General features: G+C 39.7%; 1 protein-coding gene across 1 annotated transcript in view; it reads left to right on the top strand.

The window, feature by feature from the left end:
• Positions 1-21,579, top strand: part of ergic1 (endoplasmic reticulum-golgi intermediate compartment 1) — a 94,586-nt gene extending 73,007 nt beyond the window's left edge. The window contains exons 8-10 of the mRNA XM_020513833.2: positions 1,832-1,932; positions 6,962-7,084; positions 19,966-21,579. Of these exons, the coding sequence (XP_020369422.1) occupies positions 1,832-1,932; positions 6,962-7,084; positions 19,966-20,073 (332 nt within the window). The 3' untranslated portion in view covers positions 20,074-21,579. The remainder of the gene's footprint in view (positions 1-1,831; positions 1,933-6,961; positions 7,085-19,965) is intronic.
• The last annotated feature ends 1,320 nt before the right edge of the window (positions 21,580-22,899 follow it).

The following is a 22,899-nucleotide window of genomic DNA, read 5'->3' on the forward strand; positions in this document are numbered from 1 at the left end:
CTTTTTTTCCCTTTTAAGAATAAGTTAAGGAGGATTTGGTTTTTTCTCTAGGGGAACTGCAAGACTTTGGAGCTGTCTTCCCCAGAGAGTGGTAAAGGTGGGGTCGTGGAATTTTTTTTAAGGTAGAGCTAGTTAGATTCTTGATGAATGAGGAAGTGAAAGATTATCAGGCTAGACAGGAATGTGCAATAGTTGGGGTTGAGGCCATAATTAGGTCAGTGGGCTTGAGGGGTTGTAAAGCCTATTCCTGCTCTTAATTCATATAAGCTGACAGTAAGGTTGTTTCTCACAGACAGAAACAGAAAGTCAGCATTTTCTCCTCCTCCTGCTACGTGTTGTTCAGTTTCCTGAAGGTAGCACATTCAAACCATTCACTTCTCCAATTTCACGTGGCAGTCAGTTTGTGTAAATCAAATTATCTGATTTAATAGACTTGAATAGTCCAGTTAATTGGCATTTGGACTAGATATTTCAAATCCTTTGTTAATGGTCCCACTGGCTGGTTAACAAGTTGCAGGGTCAAAATGGTGGATGATCAAAATCCACCAAATGTGGTAGGCTGGTAGGCACACACTGTCTATAGCTGCTGTAATCCTGCATGTATTGCTGTTGAATAGTTCATGCCACTGGGCTGCTAAATACTGATGTTCAAAATTGTATTTGCAGTGAATTATTATGTTGCCCTGTGTCCTAATTGAGAGAATGGCGATTCAGTCTTCCAAACAGTTTTAAGCACAAACAACTGAAGATGAAGTCCGCTGATTGGTTTTACCAATGGTAACATTAATGATCAATCAGGGAGTAGTTCATACTGTTTAGATGAAATACTGTTGACTGTTTGGGTGTGACAGTCACAAGGAGGTAAACTAAGAAAATACAATGTTACCTGAGCCTACGGCTATGCACTTTGTCAAAATATGATCTTTTTCACAAAGCTGAGAGGTTTGTTAGAACTGTCAGTGTGCTAATGATGGTAATTTACTTGGAGATTGCTATTCCTTGTCTCTTGAACAAACAACTCAAACTCTCAATTAACTTTTTAAATAATAAGTTGCAAAACCTGAAGTAAGGGCCATAATTTGATTCATGTCTGGAATCAAAGAGGTTTAGATAGTTGTTAATGATTGGTTTTGCACCATGAATAACTTGTTTAAGTTATTATATGGAGATAATATACAATAGAAGAATAGGAACAGAAGTAGGCCATTCAGCCTGTTGAGTCTGTCCTATTCAACATGACCATGGTTGATCAAACACTTCAATGATTTTTATTCACCCCATTCCTTTAACTCTGACTGAACACCGCTGGTAATCAGAAATCTATCAATGTCCACCTTAAACATATTCAAAGATTGAGCCTCCACAGCCCTCTGTGGTAGAGAATTCCGAAGGTTGGCAACCCTCTGAGTAAAATAATTTCTCCCTATCTGTAATCTGAGGAGCATTGCTCTTTTGTTTTAAAAGCTGTGCCTCTTGGTTTTATACTCCACCCAGGAGACAGCAAACTTGCATCTTGCCTGTTACCCCTTTTGAGTATTTTGTAAGTTTCAATGAGATCATCCCTCATTCTTCAAAATTCAAGGAAATACAGGCCCCGTTTGCATCCAATTTCTCTTCATAAGACAGTCCTGCCATCCTGGGAACAAGTCTGGCTGAGAACCTTTGTTGTACTCCTTCTGTAGCAATAAAATCTTTCCTCAGATAAGGAGAACAAAACTGCATGCGATACACCAGGCATGGTCCTGGCCAAGCTCCCGTACTAGGATTCCAGTTGAAAAGTCTTCTTAAGATGTCACAATGTAACTATTTGAACCTCATTGTTCTTGCGCAGCTCTAGCATCGCATGACTATGTACTGAAGATAGTCCCTACAGTGTATGAAGATCTAAAGGAAAAACAACGCTTTTCCTATCAGTACACAGTGGCACAAAAGGTAAAGTGACTGAGTTATAAGTATATGATTTTTATGAATGAAGGATGTGCTCCAATACAACTTTAATTAAAATTGATGCAGAATAAATACTGCTCGTAAGAGAGTAGCCAAAACAAGCTACATCCTTTATTATTGTTCTATCCCCCATATTCTACTTTCTTTTCTCTTTAAAATTTCCATTTCACGTAACCAATCTGTTTTTCATATAAAGTGATATTTATTTGCCCATCTTGGGACTGGAAGGTAATTAACTAGGCTTACATCCAGAAAGATAGAGCTGAGAGAGAGGTGCTGTCTTGAATGAGGTATCATGTCTTGGCTTTAACATTCTCTTACAAAGGTTCACCTTGACATTTAAGCTTCCATAACATTATTGGGGAATTCTCTTCACTCTCCCACAAAACTGGAGTTTTTTTGTCCATTCATCTCATTGCTCTTTTATAGGATTGTGCTGTGCAGAAAGTGGTTGCTGCATTTGCCTGCAAACCATTCATGCGATTTCACGCTAACTTAGCAATCAGAATCCACTCACCTACCAATTTGTATTCTCTTCCAATGCAGTGTAATGTTGCTTTCTCCTTGCATTACTTTTTCTTGCAACTTATCCTGATGAGAGCAAGATGAAAAACAATGGCACAACAGCTAAATTTTCCCAGCCACTGAGCAACACCAGTAATGGCAAATTAGCTGGGAAAATATCGTGAGTTCAGAAAAATGAAATTCTTGACATCAGGAAAATAAAGTCCAATTTTGTTTTAACAACCTTTGAATGGTGAGATGAGAATCTCATTGGTGAGCAGCAAAAGACTTATTTGCATGCATTTATGTCTCATTAGTACCAAATCTTGCCTCATTTATGTACAGTTTCTGATTGCCCCATGGGACGGAGAGAATGGCAACAATTCCCCACATGAAAGTGCAAGCAGGTGTCTGGAGGCTCCAGCTTGTCACTCGCTTCTCCAGGCCTCTTCCTTGGACAGCAGTCTCCAACACCTCAGGTTATCCTCCGAGGGCAGCAACTGTATGCATCCACCTGCCTGTGGAAGTCGCCGGCAGATATGCACCAGCCTTACTACATAACCACAGTCAGACTAACTTGGAATACAGTTCTCCTCTTCATTACTCCACTTTGAAGTGCACTGAGATCTTATATTGTGATGTGTGCCAGGCCATTTGGTGTGCTGGACAGGCACCCATCTCATGCATCAGAGCACCTTCGGACTCCTAGCTTCCTTTCTTAGCATCCAAGTCAGAGTGAATGCTCACAACATCTCCGCCTTGTCTTTTTGAGCTTTGCTGCCTCATTTAACCTTGCAGTCGCACAGTACTTCTGTCTTGTCTCGAAGCCAGGCAGCTTGTCATAGTTGTCAGCAGTGAACTGTCTGGCAAGTAGACATGACACTGCATGTGCTTCAGCCAAATGGCTAAAGCGTAAGATGACTAGCCCTCGAATAAATCATGGGAGGTGTTATCATTAGTCAGGAGGTGTCATCACAATCAATCAGGGGCAGCTTCCAGTCACGGTTCAGGGGCTTGGAGCAGTCAGCTGCTTGTGATGTTTGGAGTCAGGGGTTCAGTATCGCTACAGTCTGGGGAGTGGCCAACAGTCAGACCTGCAGGTCCATTGGATCCAGCCCAGGGATTTGGGGTAAGTCAGTCGGAGAGCTCCACAGAGATCACTTAGGGGTCCAGCCACTTTTCAGTCAAACTTGATGAGGAGGTTATGGACCTGCTCATTGGAAGTTGTGCTAGGTTATCAGGTGAACAGTTGACGTAAGAAAGTTGGGCAAATCACTTGTGGGGATTGGAGACAGTGTGCTGAGATTTGAAGGGGGTAGTAATTGTGAAGGTTGGTAACTCAACAGACAAGGGATGACATGATGGTGAATTGGAGGGCATGATTTGGTGGAAGGGAGTGGGGGTGAGTGGGGTGGAAGTGATGTGTGAGAACGTGTGATAGCTTCGAGCCGATGAAGTCAACAGAGACTGTAAGGAAGGAAGGATATTGTGAAGTTTGAGGTTGCGGCTGCAACCACTTTGAGGAACACGACAGGATTGCCGTCTGTTGTTATCCAAATCGCACGTATGCAATGGAAATGGAAAATGGCTGCCACCACAAACCGGGCAGAGTAAGTGTTCTTTTAAAATCAGTCTGAGCACATGAACTTGTGAACAATGCGTGGACGTTTGAGGGCAATTACATTAATTAGGCAGTTGCACAGGACAGAGTGAAAACATCTCTTATCATAATATCCTACATGTGAAATGCATGTAGTGTCCAACTGTATGGGATGCAAGTCCTGGCCACAAACAATCTTGACCACGCCATCAGTTTTGCAGATTGATCACGGACATCTCTGTAAGGCAGAAGTAATCACCATGACATTAAAAGTGGGCTATGGGCTACAAGTGTAAAGAAAATACAAGATCTCGTAGACTGCATAAGGACATGGAACTGATTTCCTCTAGCTTGAACTGTAAGTATCTATCAGCATCTTCTCCGTGTGGAATGCTGTGACCAATGGATCCAGCCACAATGGGGATTGTCGTTGCTGTCGCTGTGATACAATGAAGGTGCAGAGAAATAGAGAAGGAGCAGATGTGCCAGCAAGCTGGGAACCAGCAGCAACCTCGAGAGGCTGCTATCTCCGAATTGTGCCTTCTGCTGGCATGGGATCTGTGACCTCAAGGATGGGAGGCCATTCTATCCTGCTAGCTTCCTAGGCGACAGTTGCTCAAAACACTTATGCAAGTGGCTGTTTTCAAGAATCCTGTGGGGCCCTGTGTGGGATTTTTCAATTGTCCAAATAACATCATGCCATCTTGTTTCCATATGACGAGCGCAGTGCTCCGGCCCAGGTGGTATGCTGTGTGAACATAGGTGGTGACCCCAGGCACAGGGCACTAGAGACTGTACGCACACCATGGTGAGAGTGCCGTAAAATAACGTAGCAGACTTCATCAACAGAAAAGACATCCATTCCATCAATGTACTAATCATGTGTGATCATCTGTACCACCTCCCAGAAGTCTACGCCAGGGGTATGCTAGAAGCTGCCATGATGTCTTTATCCTTAAGAACACATGTTCCTGTTTCACTTCATGCCTTTCCAAGGATAGCTACTAGGAGATGAGGGCTGCCGTCTGTGACCATGGCTGCTCACTCCATTACACAGGACCCTGTCTGAGGCTGGGTGAAGATACAATACAGTCCATTCTTCCACCAGGGCCATGATGGAGCAGGGGATATGCTGCCTAAAGATGAGGTTTTGCCACTTGGATCAGTTTAGAGGAGCCCTTCAGAATATTCCAGATAGAGTGTGCTGTGTTCTGCATAACCAGAGCAGGCAAAGAGGGGATGCTGAAGAACTGGGAGGGCAGCAACAGCAGTCTTCTGAAGAGGAAAATGAAGACATTGAGCAGGAGGAAAATCACCTTCAGCATGATGCAGTGATACAATGTCACCGAACAGAATTGCCACCCAGTTCTAGTAGATGCGAGTTGGGTGAAGTGATCGCTCATTGATGATAAAATCATTGCTGTAGGAAAGGCAATCAGTGCCATTTTATTCCTAGAAGCAAATGTGGATTTTTTTTTTTTTCTGTACTTCTTTCCCTTATCTTTTATTGAACACAGGCAAAGTGAATATTTTCAACTGTCGGAAGACTTTTCAGCATATGATGCTCCCACGCTGAAGATAATGAGATGGCATATTGGGCATTAGGGAAAGAAGAGCACTCCATTTAGACTTGGTTCTAACATAGAATAGTAATAAGGATGTGTTGCCTGTGTAACTTAATTTTTGTAGCTGCAGTTCCAATGACTGACAGACATTCAGTCAGCTGAAGATGTAAAAGTAGCTATTCATTTATGGATGTTTCTCCGATTTTTACGTTCAAGTGTCACCATGCCACCTCTGTTCCTTCGGAAGCTGTTCTTTTATGATTCCATCCCATTCTGTGTTCCGTGAAGTCTGTTTGTAACCAGCAGTGATCGACCTGCTGCATGGCTGGGCTTTGGGCTTTGAATGAGGTGCCAGCAACAGAAATCCTGGATGGTCCTGCCAGAGTCCTAGGGTCTTGGAGGTCTACAGCATGAAAACAGCCCTTCAGCCCAACTTACCCATGCTGCCTAGTTTTCACAATTTGAACAAGTCCCATTTGCCTGCGTTTGGTCCATATCCCTCTATACCTATCTCATCCATGTAGCTGTCTAAATGTTTCTTAAATGACAAAATTTACTTGATTCCACCACTACCTTTGGCAGCCTGTTCCAGACACTCACCATCCTCTGTGTGAAAAATTCGCCCCTCTGGACCCTTTTGAATCTCTCCTCAACTTAAACCGATGTCTCCTACCATGGGGAAAAGCTGTCTGCTATCTACCTTATCTATGCCTCTCATGATTCTATGTATCTCTATAAGGTCACCCCTCAGTCTCCTGCACTCCAGGAATAAGGGTCCCAGCCTATGCAACCTCTCCCCATAACACAAACCCCCTTCCAGTCCAGGTAGCATCCTTATAAATCTTTTCTGCACTCTTTCGAGTTTAATAGTATCCTTTCTATCGTAGGGCAACCAGAACTGCACGCAGTACTGCAAATGTGGCTATTAGTTCTGGCCTGTGGTGAGCGCACAATAGCACAAGTTCTGGGCCAAAGCAACATAGTGCATACATAGTGAGATGCGCAGTGGATAATTACATAATATAGCTTGATAGTGCTCACAAAGAGAAATGTTCCGTGAAGTTCCTCAAAATTGCCGCTTGTGCTGATTTTTGGTAAACCATACTCTAGTTCTGTACTATTACCTCGACTAAAATAATCACAGTATTTGTAATTCATTGTATGCGACACCATTGAGAATTTGGCATAGTGATAAATTGCTATATAAGTTCAAGTTAGTCCTTGCACCATCTGTATATCTAATAATTGAAATAAATATGAGAATCTTTACCATGAAGCTCTGTTGAATTGAATTTCAGTAGCCTTTGCTAAAGTTTAACTAATGCTTAGTTATTGTGCATTTCAGGAATATGTGGCATATAGTCACACAGGCCGTATTATACCTGCCATCTGGTTTCGATATGACCTCAGCCCAATCACTGTCAAATACGTTGAAAGACAACAGCCATTATACAGGTTTATTACAACAGTGAGTAAACACTTGTTAATTATGGTGCAATGAATGCTTGTTAGTACACTGTACAGTATGAATCAAAGTACATGGCATGACATAAATGTAAAGCAATAAGGCTAAGTTTAAAGTCAAAGTTCTGATAGTGTTGTGTGTTTTTCCTCCTGAGACCTTGGTATTGATTTTTTTTTATTGGGAACATCAGATTAATTTAACTTTTCAATTAATGAACTATGTATAGATATTTCGAAGTTAGCCAGTGTGCTCATGGTTATCCTATGGGTTAATTATTAATATTGTGATTTTCCAGTGCAGCATTTAAGGACTTCAAGATGGGTATTTCCCATGTGTCAAAGATTCTTAGTGTGGATTCTCCTCCAGCTTTAAGGTGGATTGCTTTCAAGATCCCTTTACCCCAGTATGGTTTGTTTTTAAAGTGTAGAGAAAGCCATTCTAAATTTTCAGATTTCTCATTGAATACAGTGAATTGTGGATAACAGGATCAAGCAAGCAAATCTGTAAAATTAGCATCTTGCACCTTAATGCTTTAATTATTAAAGCCTTGGCACAGTACATTCAATGTTTGCCTTTCATAACCATGTCTTGTTGGCTGAAATAAATTAATGTGAAAAGGGTTTGAACAGCACAGTTGATATTCAGCATAAAACTATCACAAATTTTGTTCCCTAATTTGAAATTCATTGTCTCAGAAGCCTGCTTCATTGCAGGAGAATCATTGCAGTGTTTATGTAGAAGTTGAGTGTAGTGAAAATTTTGCTCAGAGTCATAGAGTTGTATAGCACAGAAACAGACTCTTCAGTCCAACTCGTCCATGCTGACCAAATATCCTAACTTAATCTAGTCCCATTTGCCAGCATTTAGCCCATATTCCTCTAAACCCTTCCTATTCATGTACCCACCCAGCTGCTCTTTAAATGTTGTAATTGTACCAGCCTCCTCCTCTTCCTCTGGCAGCTCATTTCATACAGACGCCACCCTCTGTGTGAGATTGTTGCCCATGAGATATACCTTTTATATCTTTCCCTTCTCACCTTAAACCTATGCTGTCTAGTTTTGGACTCCTGTACCCTGGGAGAAAGACCTTGACTATTCACCCTATCCACGCCCTTCATAATTTTTATAAACTTCTATAAGGTTACCCCTCAGCTTCTGATGCTCCAGGGAAACTAGCCCCAGCCTATTCAGTCTCTTCCTATAGCTCAAATCCTCCAACCCTGGCAGCATCCTAATAAATCTTTTCTGCACTCTTTCAGGTTTCATGACATCTTTGCTATAGCAGGGAAACCAGAATTGAACACTATTCCAAAAGCGGCCTATATTCTCATCTAACTAAGCTATAACTATATCTTCCAGTGATTACTTCCGATAGCTGAGACTAGAATATTGCTACTGAGGTGGGTTCCAGCACTAGGAAATTAATGGTTTTGCAGACATGCTGTGGTTTAAACTACCTGCGAACATACAGTTTTCGCTTTGGGGCTGCATGTGTGGAATGTAGTCTGGCCAGCTGATCTCCAGAAACAGATCCATGGCTATAGGGGTGAATGAGTGCTTAGGCAGGCTGTTTAGATGGTCACCTTCAATTTTCTGGGACTTTATTCCATTTGTAATAGTAGGCCTTCTAAACTTGCTCCTCATGACTCATCCAACCACTCGCCATGGCCTTCATCTCAAATTTTACATCCTCCTCTCAGCCACATCCCATGTCCCCTCGTACCCTCCATGCCAGCTCAATGTTGATTCGTGTTCCGTCCATACCCATTCATCGGGTGTGTATAACTAATAAACCATATTATAAAATTGGCAAGTGTTTAACTACTGAGGAAAAAAAAAGACACCCATTCATCAATTTTCTTAATGAAGAAACTGTTGTTTGCACAACCCTTTGAAAGTGTCATTTTGACAAATCATTTAAACCTTCAATAAACAATATAACAGAAGCATCAAACACTTCACACCTCCTAATCATGTCCAAATAAACATTGAGATAAAAGAGAGCACAGAAGAACAACTTGTTATAACTGCTTGAAGATGTCAATCAAGTAAAGTAACAGAAAAAGGTTTCCTTTGTCAACGTACAGACTCCCTGGTGAGCCAATGTCTATTGACTGGACTCTCGGTCAAACATACATTACTGAGGACAGGCGAAAGTGAGAGCAGCTAATGGGGGAAGAGGACACGAGGAGGAAAGTGATGAGGGAAATGACATGGAGGGCAGAGACATGAGGTGGTGAAAGAAAGTGAGTGAGAGATTCAGGAAAGATGTGACAAGCATGACAGTTGGAAAATGAGGAATAGTTAACAAGCCACAGGAAAAGCAAATAATGGCAACATTTGGGCTCCAGGAACTGATATCGGTGAAGTTAGCTGCTAATGTCATTTGATTAATTGTGCCAGAGTTAGCTCTCTCCTGTTGATCTCCTGTCACGAGGCTGTCTGCCTGTTCTCTGCTTGAGGGCTAGAGTGACTATTAATCTTGCCTATCATGACGTGTATTATTGTTATCATTAAGTATGCACTGCTTGGTGGATTACTGAGATCCACACAGGCCTGCGGGTTAAACACTCCTTTGACCTCAGCGTTGGGACCCAGCCCAAAGGCGAAGAGCAAGGAGCAATTTAACATGGAACTTCTAAAGTGATGGACCAGCTTCATTGGGATGAAAGGGATCTCACCAAGATAAAATGGAACCAAAGTTCCACAGGGAAAACAGTATTAGAACAATGGGTAGTTTTTAAGGAATAAGTGTTTCTGGTACAGCCTAGGTATGTCAACAAGAGGAATAGTCAAGAAAACCAAATCCAGGGCTTGTTGGACGACAAGGGAGATAAATGATGTAAATGAAACAAAAACAAAAGGATAGGGGATACATCTTGGGTGAATTCCTCAGGAGAAACAGGCCAAATACACTAGGTTGAAGGGGGAAGTGAAGAGGAAAATGAGACTGACAACAAAAAGTAAAATGGCTGTGAACGTTGAATGGGACACCAAAATCATCATTTAGTATGTAAATAGTAAAGAGGTATTAAGAGGAGAGGAGGGACCTGTTTAGGACAGATAAGGTACTATATGATTAGAGACACAGGCAAGACTTAATTTGAGAGTACTTTAAGAATACTTAATGAGCACTTTGATCCACATTCTCTAATAGGGGCTGTGGATAAATCATTAATAGAAGGAGATGGTGGAGTGAAAATTAAGATGCAGGAAATACTGGAAAATCTAGCTATGCATAGAGAGTGGATAAATTGCTTGATCTGGATGATATACATCCCAGGTTGCTGAATGAAAGCTGGACGAGAGAGAGGAAAGGAATGGCCATAATTCTTCCATTTTAGCAGTTACAGTGGATTGGAGAGTGGCAAATGTGAAGCCCTACATCAAGAAAAGGTATAAGGAAATTCCTAGCAAGGTGTGGCCAGCTAATTTAATGTCATTAAAGATTTAGAAATGATAATCAGGAAAAATCAACAGGCTCTTGGAGCGAGGTCTGAGTTAATTCATCAGAGTAGCACTGATTTTTAAACTCACTGTTTGATGAATCTGATTTTTTTTTGTTGAAGTAATGGTGAAGGTTGATGATGGAAATGAAGTATAGATCGTTTTATCTATTTTAAGAAAGTTTTTGACAAAGTAACGCACTAAAGACTACTGAACAAATTCAGGCTTATTATTAAAGAAACGTCAGCATGCACTCTGATTTGGGGAAAGAAAAAGGCTTAAGGACAGAAAGCAATTGGTCACAATAAATTGCTGCTTTTCAGACTTGATGGTAGATCTATAAAAGATTTCAAAATTAGCTGATTTTTAAGGCGTAAGGTGTGGCAAATCATAGGGAGGTGCTAAACTACTACAATTGGGTAAAGATTGATTAACAGAACAACAAGTGGCAGAAAAGACTCATGATGCCTTTTGGCAAAAGGGATTAGTAATGGGCAATATATAATTAATGATTCAGTACAAAAGGGTATGACATAACAGAGGAATCTTTGCAAAGACCTTGAAAGATGACAAGACATATTGAGAGAGTCACTAATCAAACATGGAATTTTGGCCTTCACAAGCTGAAGTCTTGTGATGGTCTTGTGTTACTTTGGGTGGTGTCTGTGCCTTTGAACAGAAGCTGCACGCTCAAGTCAAATTCCAGGATTTGGTAGCCAAGGAAGATGCATTCATCACATAGTCAAGTAAGGTGAATACCAACTTTAAATCCTTCCAGCATGCGCCGATGGCAGGTTTAAGAGCAGGAGAGATTCCTGGTCAGACACCTGATGGAAAGAAACTGGATCTTCTACCGGCACTATTTCTAGCTCCAAGCTGCAGCAAGTGTGTAATAATCTGTGGTGTCAGAGCAATTCTGTCTTCTGAGAGGGTGGGGCAGTTGGATCAGGTAAAACCGGACTAGCTGGTGTGGACCAGATTAGTGCCAACACTATAGCCTCGATCCCTGTTCTGACTGGGGTTTTTCCTGTCCTTCCTCCTTGCCCAACCTATCGGGCTCAGGCACTATTAGTTAGACTTGTTTTCAGGCAGAGAACATGAGAAAAGGAAGCAGTGGAGGTAATGAATACAACAACAAAAATGTAAAATTCTGGTTATATCACAACTGTATTAGTGTGCGTACAGCTGGTTACCATATATGGTGAGATCGTAGTGGAGTGTACAAGAGATTTTCCAGAATGATTCCAGGGATGGGAAATTTTAGCTACAAGGTAAGGTATAGAAGGAAGCTAGGATTGTTCTTCCTGGAGCAAAGGACGGTGAGGGGAGACTTGTTTGAAGTGTACAAATTGATGTCACATTTAGACAAGTTAGACAAAGAAAACTGTTCCATTAGCTAATGGTGCAAGGACTAGGGACCACGGATCTGAAGTTCTTGTCAGGAAGTGCAGGTGGGATGTGAGGAAGAAGGTATTTACTAATCAAGTGTTACTATGCTCAAACTCACTTATGAGGTGAAAATAGAAATGATTTTTGATATCAAAAAGAAATTAGATGGGCATCTGAGGGAAACAAACTTAAAAGGCAATGGCAATATAGCAGGAGAATTGGTGTGATGGGCTTGTTCCATTTCGAGCTCAATGGACCACATAGTCCTTCTCTGTGCTCTAAAGATGCCATGAATCTATGTTCCTAGAACATAGAACAGTACAGCACAGTACAGGCCCTTTGGCCCACGATGTTGCGTCGACCTATTATCCTACTAAGATCAAACTACCCTGCATACTCTATATTATACTATCATCCATGTGCCTGTCCAAACGTCGCTTCAAAGTCTCTAAAGTATCTGACTCCACTACCACTGCTGGCAGCGCATTCCACACGCCCACTACTCTCTCTGTAAAGAACCTACCTCTGACATCTCCCCTATACCTTCCTCCAATCACCTTAAAATTATGCTCCCTTGTAATAGTCATTTCTGCCCTGGGAAAAAGTCTCTGGCTAGCCACTCTATCTATGCCTCTCATCATCTTGTACACCTCTATCAAGTCACCTCTCATCCTTCTTCACTCCAATGAAAAAAGCCCTAGCTCCCTCAACCTTTCTTCATAAGACCTGCCCTCCAGTCCAGGCAGAATCCTGGTAGATCTCCTCTGCACCCTCTCTAAAGCTTCCACATCCTTCCTATGATGAGGCAACCAGAACTGAACACAATATTCCAGGTGCGGTCTAACCAGGGTTTTATAGAGCTGCAGCATAAATTCGCGGCTCTTAAACTCAATTCCCCTGCCAATGAAAGCTTTTGGTTTCAGAGGAATAGTGATGACAAATTTTACAGTTTCTGCCATAACTACTGCTGTAGCATCTCGGTCTATGAATTTTAAGTAGAATATTGTAACAGTGCGTTCAGAAATCTTCAATTCAAAAAACGTAATTAATGATTATATATTCTAATCCAGTGATTTCATTTTTGTTCAGTGCATATACTGCTAAACTCAGCGCCAAGTAGACCCATTCTTTGAATGCGTTTTTGTATTAAAGTATTTGTGAATTGACTTCCAAGCTGTATGATCCAACAAATTCATAACCAACTTTAAAGTAGAATTATGGTTTGATCAAAAGTTTTAGTAATTTTGTAACCTGCCTGTGGTTTACTCAGACTTTCTTCTATTTGTCTTGCAATTGAACAATTTCAGAAAATGAAATTGAGTGGTCCAATCTCAAATTTTACATTGCCTTGTATGATTATTATTTATGTTCAGAGGCTTTGAAAGTACTTGAAAAGAAGCCTCTTAGAATGGTGCATTTAAGTCAATGTTTAATCCCTGTGAAGCTTTTATTTATTTTAGACTTGGAAATTGCTCAAGCTATCACTTGCAGTTCCTTTTGTCCTGCATTTTTTTTTTTTGGCTGTATGTACTGAAATGACTAAATAAACCATTATTGCATTGTTGCACTGCAAGCTAAATGAGAAACCAGATAGAGTTACTAATATTGCAGAGATTGTGTGCTGGAGTGTTTAGTGGTGGATGGCATCATACTGCAGATGCTCAGCAGATGGAGATGCGGCCTGCATAAGTCACACGTGTTTTAAGTGACAGCTGTTCAGTGGAGCAGTAACATAGCAATACTGGGAGTTCAAGTGTTGTTTGGAAAAGTACATTTTAACTGGCTGCCACTGTTATTTCCGTACAAATCTATTGCCAACCTACAGATCATTTTAAAGACTTACCAAAGTAACTTCAGGTCAAATGTTTCTGATTTGCCTCGTCGCATTCATGTCCTTTCAGCAGGTCAGTTTCAAAAATGTATGGATCTTGTGCTTGAGCTGTTCATTTCTATTCTCCAAGCAGGATTCCTATCAGTTACCACACTGGAACTTTAAGAGGAGGGACAGCGATGACCTTTGATGTAAATTGAAACTGAGCACTCTATTTAGGGATTGGAAGAGATTCCAAAATCTGAGAATCAAAGCCCTTAACAAGAATGCTTATATCTGAAGAAATGACCAAGATCTCTGATATATCTTAGGAAATGTATAATTCTGAATTTCTTGCAGCTCTCTGTCTAAATTTAAGTGTGGAGATATGGAATAAGAAAACGCTATGGATTGATGATTAAGACTCAGTGTTGTACTTCTGATTCTGAGACTGTAAGCCGAAGGACATCATTCTTATAGGCCAAATTTAGCGACTGATGGTGCTAATCGTGAGGATTTGCATCATTGTTGCCATGGTAGTTTGTGAATCATCATAGTGCTCTGAAAGCTGTCCAGGGCTGTTTCTAGGGAGATTATCTGCTGGATAGCAGATGGTGTTTTGTTTAAGGAGCAGGCATTGGGATGAAGCGGGAGCTTTTACACCTACGCAGCAAATATATGCTCATCAATTACTGTAGGTGTCAAGTTTAATTCCAGAGATCATTAAAAATTAAATTTGCAAGTTTCCATATATTTTGAAAAACCCCTCCTTTGATATGACTTTGAAAAATAATGCATATTCATCTGAACCAAGTGATCTTACCCTAACTTCTGTCAAATATACAATAGAGATTAACAGTGGTGTTAAAAACTCTGAATCACTGAGTAATCTTAAATGCAAATAAATTATCTTGTAATATATAATGCAGCCTGTCCATTTTCATTAGTTCATCCCTTGGATGCTTAGGATTACATTCTAATGGAGAACATGATTTAATTATTTTGTATAAAAATAAAGTTTCAGTAGCTCTTAAAGTGAATGCAAGTTCTCACTGAAGAGTCACTGCTAATTTTTGGGTTTGATCCTCAGATGGTAACATCTGGCCAGTTAGCTGCCCCCACCCCGGTCATGGGGCCTGGTTACAGGCAGGTAGCTAATTGAAATTGTTAAGAGAGACTTTTTAAAGCCTTGCCCCAACACTAGTTGAATTTACTGGTCGGTGGGCAGGCCCCCTGAAATGTCTATAACGTGAGCAGTGAAAGATGGGAACCTACTGGTGACTGTTTGGGACTTGCACTCGATCTCTGTGTCAGGATCTCAATCCCTGAAACAAAAATCCTCCCTTTCATTTTTAGCAGCAATGGGAAACTGGTGGTCAACGGCTCAGTGACATGATATATCCTGCATTAAACATAATGGAAAAGAGATTTGGGTCAAGTGTATAAGCAATGCTCAACGCACTACTGCAAGTTTTCCTCGACCATGTAATTTCCACTCCCACCGAATATGGAATTTGCATAATTAAAAATCTCAAGCAATTTAAACTTTTCCCATTGGGCACAAAAAGGTCGATTGCAGCTTCATTTTAAAATCTGTTCTAATACTCAAGTACCATCTTGGTGAACTTTGACTTTTTACTTTTATTCCCAAAATGGTGTGTGTATGGAATAAAATTCTATTTTAGCAGTTATTGTTGAAAACTTTGAGAGTACTGTAAAACTGTTTGGTGACTGAAAAATATTAAATTTGCACAATATTAAATTATAGTCTGTTCTGTTGATGGGCTTTAATATTAATCATGAAAAGTTACCATGAGATTTTATTTCTATTCAAAGTACAATAAATACAGAGGATTATGGTAGGATGAGTACAAATGCTGGGGAAGTGAAGATTAAATTATTTGCACTTGATTCTCAGTTTGTGCATTTAGAAGTGTTTTTGATTAACCTTGAAGGACCAGAAAAATGGCTGCAATCTTCTGAGGAGGATAATCAGGATTTTTGAATAGGAGGAGCATCACCCTCTATATGATCCGCTAATGCGGTGACAGGCGCACGAAGCCGAACATTTAATTGACGCCCAGTCCTAATAGATGTGAGCTGGGTGCACTGATCACTCAGTGACTGTGAATTTGTTGCCGCTTGGAAGGCAAATGGTCTCTGTTGTTTGCAGAGGCAAATACAGCTTCTGTTTGGTTGTTTGTTGCTTTGTTTTTGCTATTGCTGAATAGAAGCGATTTTAACATGATGCTTCCACATTGTGCAACTAGAAAATGTTATACTATGCTGGGTATTGGGGAAAGAGTAGCACTTCCTTACAGAGGGTTCTGGTTAAGTAACCTGTCTAGCTTGGTTCTTAAAAAAATATATATTTATGAATGTTTGCAATGAAGTATCAGCCATGGCACCTATGTGCCCTCAGAAGCATTTATTTCTCATTCCCCTCCAACTATGTGCAGTGCGACTCCCAGCTGGTAACACTTGACCTTGTTCTCAGCTGGGCTTTAAAAATAGCACTGGCACCAGGAATTCTGGGAGGTCTCAGCAGCAGTGAATGGATCCGCCATTGCTGAGCAAAAGATAGTGTAAGTGGGACACCATAGAGATGATATGCATACATAATGAGACAAAGCTGCAGAGAATAGCGTGAGAAAACTTGCTAGGCTTACAGAGAGAAACCCTTCACGAAATTCTCCAAAACTGATGTGTAGCCGATTTCTGGTAAAAGTCACTCCCGAGTCTGAGACAAAGCAGAGGGGTGGGGTTTAAATATTTTATTGAGTTCACTGGAAAGGAATTGTAACAGCCATTAAAATTGATATACATATCAGTTTGAAATAATAGGGGTGCTGCCTATGATTTTCATCACCGCTTTTTGTTAGTATAAAATGTAATGACACAGTATCTTTATTTATCTGAGTCAGTAATTTTGACATTTTTTTGTTATTCTTTCATGCAATGTGAGCTTCTCTGACAAGACCGGCATTTGTTTTGTTTGAGAAGGTGGTGGTGGTGGGAAACCTTTTTGATTTGCTGCAGTATTAGCTGTGTAAATGTATCCACAATGCTTTTGGGAAGGTATTTCTACATTTTCGATCGTCAGAGTGAAAGAGCAGTGACATAGTTCCAAGTCAGAATATCACGTAGCTTGGAGAAGAACCTGCTGCCGGTAGTGTTCCTATGGTTGTCTGCTACCCTTGTCCTCCTTGATGGTTTGGAAGGCGTTGCCAAAGAGGCATAGTGATTGCAGCAGTGCATCTTATACATGCTGCCAGTGTGTGTCAGTGGTGGAGGGACTGAATTTTCAAGATGGTGGATGGGCTACAGATCCAAGCGTCCAGGATGGTGTTGAGCTTCTTGAGTGTTGTTGGCGTTGCAGGCTTTCAGGCAAGTTAAGAGTATTCAGCCACACTCCTGAGTTGTGCTTTATGGATGGTGGACAGCCTTTGGGGGCTCGGGAGGTGGATTAAAAATTTCTCATCTCTGACCTGGTTTCATTGCCACTGTATTTAAATGGCTGGCGCAGTTAAGAGTTTGATCTGTGTTGACCACGAAGTTGTTAATGGTGGGGGATTCAGCAATGGTAATGCTCATTAAGAGGAGTCAGTTAGATTCCCATATTTTACAGATGGCTATTGCCTGATACTTGTTTTGGAAGACTGTAATCATTTTGATTGCTCGTAGTGTTTGTGCTTCAGCACAGAGAACTGTGGGAGGTCAAGTTTGGGCTTTCCTGTCCTTACAATCTACAAATAGATGGGGTCATGAAAACAATGTTAAATGAGACTTTGCTCTTTAACCTCATAGCTCACCAGTTTCAGGGAAAGAAAAATTCTTGTCACGAGTGTATTTGGTTCATCAGTGTTGATCATATGGTATTCTTTGTTATTTTCTATTGTAATGTAGACTGTGAAATTTCTATATATATTTAATATTATTTATTGTAATTTGGGTGTTTGAGTTAGTAACATGTAGGTTCAGTGACTGTCTGAAGTTAATTATTGGCTTGTAAATATTTCTGTAGCCATGGTGATCTGGTTTGAAATAATTTTTGAGGCATAGCTTTAGAATTAATGGGTTTTTTGTGCAGTACTAATGAATTTTGTTTGTTTTGTGACCCAGCAAGGCCTTAAAGGTTCTTAGATATTTATGGAATTTTTATTTCATGTTTGTGGGAAACACCCATAGTTGAAAGAGTTTTTTTTCAGGCTTACTGTGCTTTTAGGCAGTACTGTGAAGTGTTTTGATGAAGATGTTTGGATAGACCGATGCTTCTAAGAAGTAAAGGATATAGTGAAACGAGATAAAATAACTCTGCAGAGGCCAGTATCCCATTACCAAGTCACCCTTCATTTACATGTGCACACAACACTGGCTGTAGCTGGCCAGCTCAGATTCAGTTCCTGAAGTGAGCAGATTCTGAATCTCCTGTTTATATTGGTTAGCCAGGGCTCCCTGATTGGCCCAGGTTAACAGCCCCAATCAAGGAACTCATAGTCAATAGGATCCCCCTTGTTCCAAACACCAGTAGATTACCTAAATTAACTGTTGGTGTTAAACATAGACCAGAAATGTTGGGATAAAAGTCTGAAAAGGATACTTAAAGCTGAGTATATTTAATATATAATAGCTCCAGGAGGAAGTTCTATCTGGTTCCAGTCTATAGGATAAAGTCATAAGTGACTTAAACCTACGAAGTAATTACAGATGGATTCAGATGCAAATACTATTCTGTTTAGGTAACACTAATTCAGTGATTTTTAAACACACAGCGAAAGTGCAATCCCATTATGCCAAAAATACTCCTTTCATAAATTGAAAACAAAAATGACACCTTTTATATTTTACCAAAAATGCACCCCTGATACAAAATGAATCTGTTATTTTTGTTTTCAATATATAAAGGAGTATTTTCAGCTTAATGGGATTGCACTTTTACTGTCTTAAAAAATCTTTGAATTTGAATTTCAAGTTTCCTTTATTACATTTTATCATTATTTTTGTTTATAAACTTCTATTTTGCTGTCTAAACAAAATCTGAAGAATTATGTCCTTATGTTTCAGTGAGAAACAACTTTGTTAAAACCGGAACAATCCATATATGATCTATCAAACTAGGTTTTAATCCGGGATCTGACTTATCCAGTAATAACAATATGAACTGAGATTATAACATTATGTTGGTAGATTTGTAATGAAATAGGTTATAATTCATTGTGAGCTCTGACTGGCAGGTGTGCAGACATTAGTACTGGTAAAATACTCAAGTGGCCATCCTGTTGCCTTCCTACTTCCCTTGATCTGTTTGTAATTTTAAGAGCTTTGGGGAATGTAAGTGAGGCTTAAGTGACTCACAAGGCCTTACCTTGATTGAAGCCCTACCTTGGTGTGCTGCAGTTGTTTGGCAAGAGGAGTTGAAGGACACGACAGATTGAGGAGAGGCTGGGCAGATCACCTTGCTTGAGCCACAGGAGGGAAATGTGGAGAGCATCTTTCACTAACTCCTTTCCATATCAGGCACATCCCTCGCACCAGTCTTCTTGGATGCCCCTTCCTTGCCTGGCCTTGTTATCCCAGTTCCTGGATCTCCCTTCACTCTCCCTGAGACCCATACTTTTGTGGCTCTGGAAGTTCTGGCTTAGGCTAGTGAGACTACTTGTAGCCTGGCAGTGGCCACCACTTGAGTGGTAAGGAGCCACAGTGATCAGTGGGGATGTGTTCTGCTGACTCTTCATGTGGTCTACCAAGAAACCATGCCAAATTGTTCCATTGCCTCTTGTTTTATTTATTATTCACAGACAAATTCAGCCTCTAAGAAGGGTTCTGACCCGAAACGTCAGCTTTCCTGCTCCTTTGATGCTGCCTGGCCTGCTGTGTTCCTCCAGCTCCACACTGTGTTATCTCAGCCTCTACTCATAATTGATTTTGTGTCTCTGTCGTGTTTGCATAGTCTACCTTTTAGGAGGGAGGTGATGCCTGATGTCATTTTGTAAAGAGTGTGTTCACCTATCTTTAACTTGATGTATATGCCAGTTTTGGATTAGAGTACATTTTTGATTCAGTAAAATTTTTTGATTATAGATGCACAAATTCATTTAACCTGCAAAATCTACTTGTATTGGGGGAAATAAATGTTCATATTGAGTCTTTTTAAAAATATCATGTCTGTGAATTTCGTGCAGAGAAATGTTAGTATTTGAAATTGCATAATCTGATCCATACAATTTTTCACCCCCAGATTTGTGCAATCATTGGAGGAACATTTACAGTTGCTGGGATCATAGACTCTTGCATTTTTACAGCATCTGAAGCCTGGAAGAAGATTCAGCTGGGCAAAATACACTAGCAACAATGTATGCAATTACTGAGCCAGTCCAGTTTGCAAGTAACTGACTTAAAATGAACTGAGATTTTTATTTATGCTGGACTACCAACCAGAGTCATTCAAAGTTACAGCTAGATTTTGGGTAATTCTGTTTCATTCTGTAGTCATTAAGAAGTGAAATGTGTTGCGCAAGATGTTTGAATATCTAAATGAATGACAAAGTAACTCATGCACATCTGTCTTTAATAATATTACATTATATTCTGATGTAAATTGATAACATTGTTGAAGAAAACATCTAAAGCTGAAAGAGTTGTTGAGAAAAATAGAATTTGTCTTTTCTGATCTTAAAGCCAAACAAAAACAGTGGACAATGAAGAGACACCTGATTTTGTTCTGTTTTACATTTTTATGCAACAGGATTAAAGTTAGATTTTGTTTAGTTCCTTTAACAAAGTTCAACATACCATTTAACACATCAATTTGGATATCAGTTTTTATGTTATATAAAAGTACTATCTTTTGGCTGTGTCTTTACATAGAACAATAAAGCACAGTAACAGGCTCTTGGGCCCACCATGTCTGTGCCGACCATGATGCTATTCTGAACTAATTTAATCTGGCTGCACGTGGTCCGTGTCTCTCTATTCCCTGCCTGTTCATGTGTCTAGCTAAACGTTTCTTAAACTGTGCTATCATATCTGTTTCCACCACCTTCCCTGGCAATATGTTCCAGGCAGGATCAGAAGTTTAATTTGCATTGTTATATCTTACTGTCTGTATGTAAAACGTGCATATTTTGAATGGCATGTTGGTAGTTTTGTTTTAAAGAACACTTGCACATAAATTTTGTGACTGCTTTTGAGGGCTATAATCAGTGCTTAAAATTGAAAATTAGGATCTATATTTATATTAGTATACCATTTTGTCCATAGTTATTTACTGGTACTTTAATGTATTCAAAGTTCATTGGATGCAAATAATCTCCATGCTGGAATTTTAGGTAACTGTAAGCAATTACTTGATGGGTTTAAAAAAACAGTATTTATCTGAAGTGAATCATCAAATAGGAATTAATGCTTTTATCCCCGTATGGTTAGTGAAGATGCAGAGACACTCAAAATTTCAAGGTGCAGCTATAAATGAAAATATATAAACACTCTATTTCAGTAGGTACTTAGCTAATAGAAAACCAGTTACAACATGGGGAAACTGAAATAAATCGCCTGAGAGAAATGTTGAAAATTGTACCTTGTCGGTGGAACAGATGAGCAGTGATATTTAAATATTTTTCTCCAACGTACAGTGCCAAATGTCTTGAATAACGATATGATTCATTCCTCTAAATTTATTTTTAAAGTTTATAATAAAGTCATTTAAAATGCAGTATTTGGTGCTCCAGAACTATGAAGAAGCCAATATAAATCAGTAAACATCTGTGAGGTAAAAATTTAAAGCAGGGTCATGTAAGGAAAGAGATAGTAGGAACTGCAGATGCTGGAGAATCTGAGATAACAAGGTGTAGAGCTGGATGAACACAGCAGGCCAAGCAGCATCAGAGGAGCCTAGACCCTTCGGGCCTAGACCTTTCTTCAGAAATTGGAATTTTCTGAAGAAGGGTCTAGGCCCGAAACGTCAGCCTTCCTGCTCCTCTGATACTGCTTGGCCTGCTGTGTTCATCCAGCTCTACACCTTGTTATCTCATGTAAGGAAAGATATCGTTAAGTATTTTGCAGGTTTCTGTTCATCTACAAAGTACTCAGCAAATATTTTTCTTCCCACCTATTTTTAAGGATGCTTGATTTCCAGCCTTTCTGAAAAAGAGACGGCAGTCATTTTTGTTGACAAAGTAGGCTTACCAAAACAATCTGTATTTTTCACTTTTTAAAAATTGTGATGTAGTTCTCAAGGATGAGAAAACAATTTTTCCCTTCCGAAACATTTCACATAGTTCCTTACTTGAGGCAAGTTCATTTGTTTAAGTATATTATTTTTGTATGCAGTGTATGAAAGTTAGTACAGGAGCTTTTTGGTTACATTTTGGAACGTTATGTAGATCCACATTTTAGAAATAAATTCTTTAATATTGCTGTGGTGGTGCCACTTATGTCTATTGTACACTGCAGCGATTACCATACGAGCTAGCAGTTTCCTGAAGCCATGCGCTGACACAACAATCCTGTCAAATAATAGAGTAATGCATATGCATGAAACCAGTATGGTATGATTTATAAAATGTCGTTTTAGAAAAAAACATTGCTAAAACCTCTACCATCATTTTCCATCCATTTGGATTGAAAAGTACTGTGTTTGTCACTGTTCTTAACTATGATGAATGCATGCTGGTTTTCTTTTCAGTTGACATGTACAATACTTGTGATATTGAAGGAGATCAAAAATTAACAGATGATGTCTGAATTCTGCAGAAATTCCACTTTGAACTGGTGATACTGAAAAAAAATGTATATAAGCGCATATCTAATTAAAACTTTTTGAACTATGGCATATTCCCTTTCAATCAATAGTTTATTTGGGGAAAAAGTAGAATAAGTCGCAAATTAGGGAACCTCATAAACTTCCTGAATGTTTCCAACATTTCTTTGCATTGTGACAGTTCGTTTAAGACCTACAATGTTTGAGTACAGTTCATGCAAATTAGTATGCAAACTGATTGCAGTTTGGAAGCTGGTGTAGTTCTATTTTTTAACAAAGGAACTTTGTATATTGATCCTTCTTTTTTGTGAAATATATGAAAATTTAAATCTTTACATTCAGAAGTGAGGTTAGGATATTATTTGCCCAAGTCCAGAGATAGTTCTGTTTGCTGGTTAAAATGTAAAAAAATTC

The sequence above is a fragment of the Rhincodon typus genome, chromosome 12 (genome assembly GCF_021869965.1).
Source record: "Rhincodon typus isolate 14 chromosome 12, sRhiTyp1.1, whole genome shotgun sequence".
NCBI classification, from domain to species: domain Eukaryota; kingdom Metazoa; phylum Chordata; class Chondrichthyes; order Orectolobiformes; family Rhincodontidae; genus Rhincodon; species Rhincodon typus.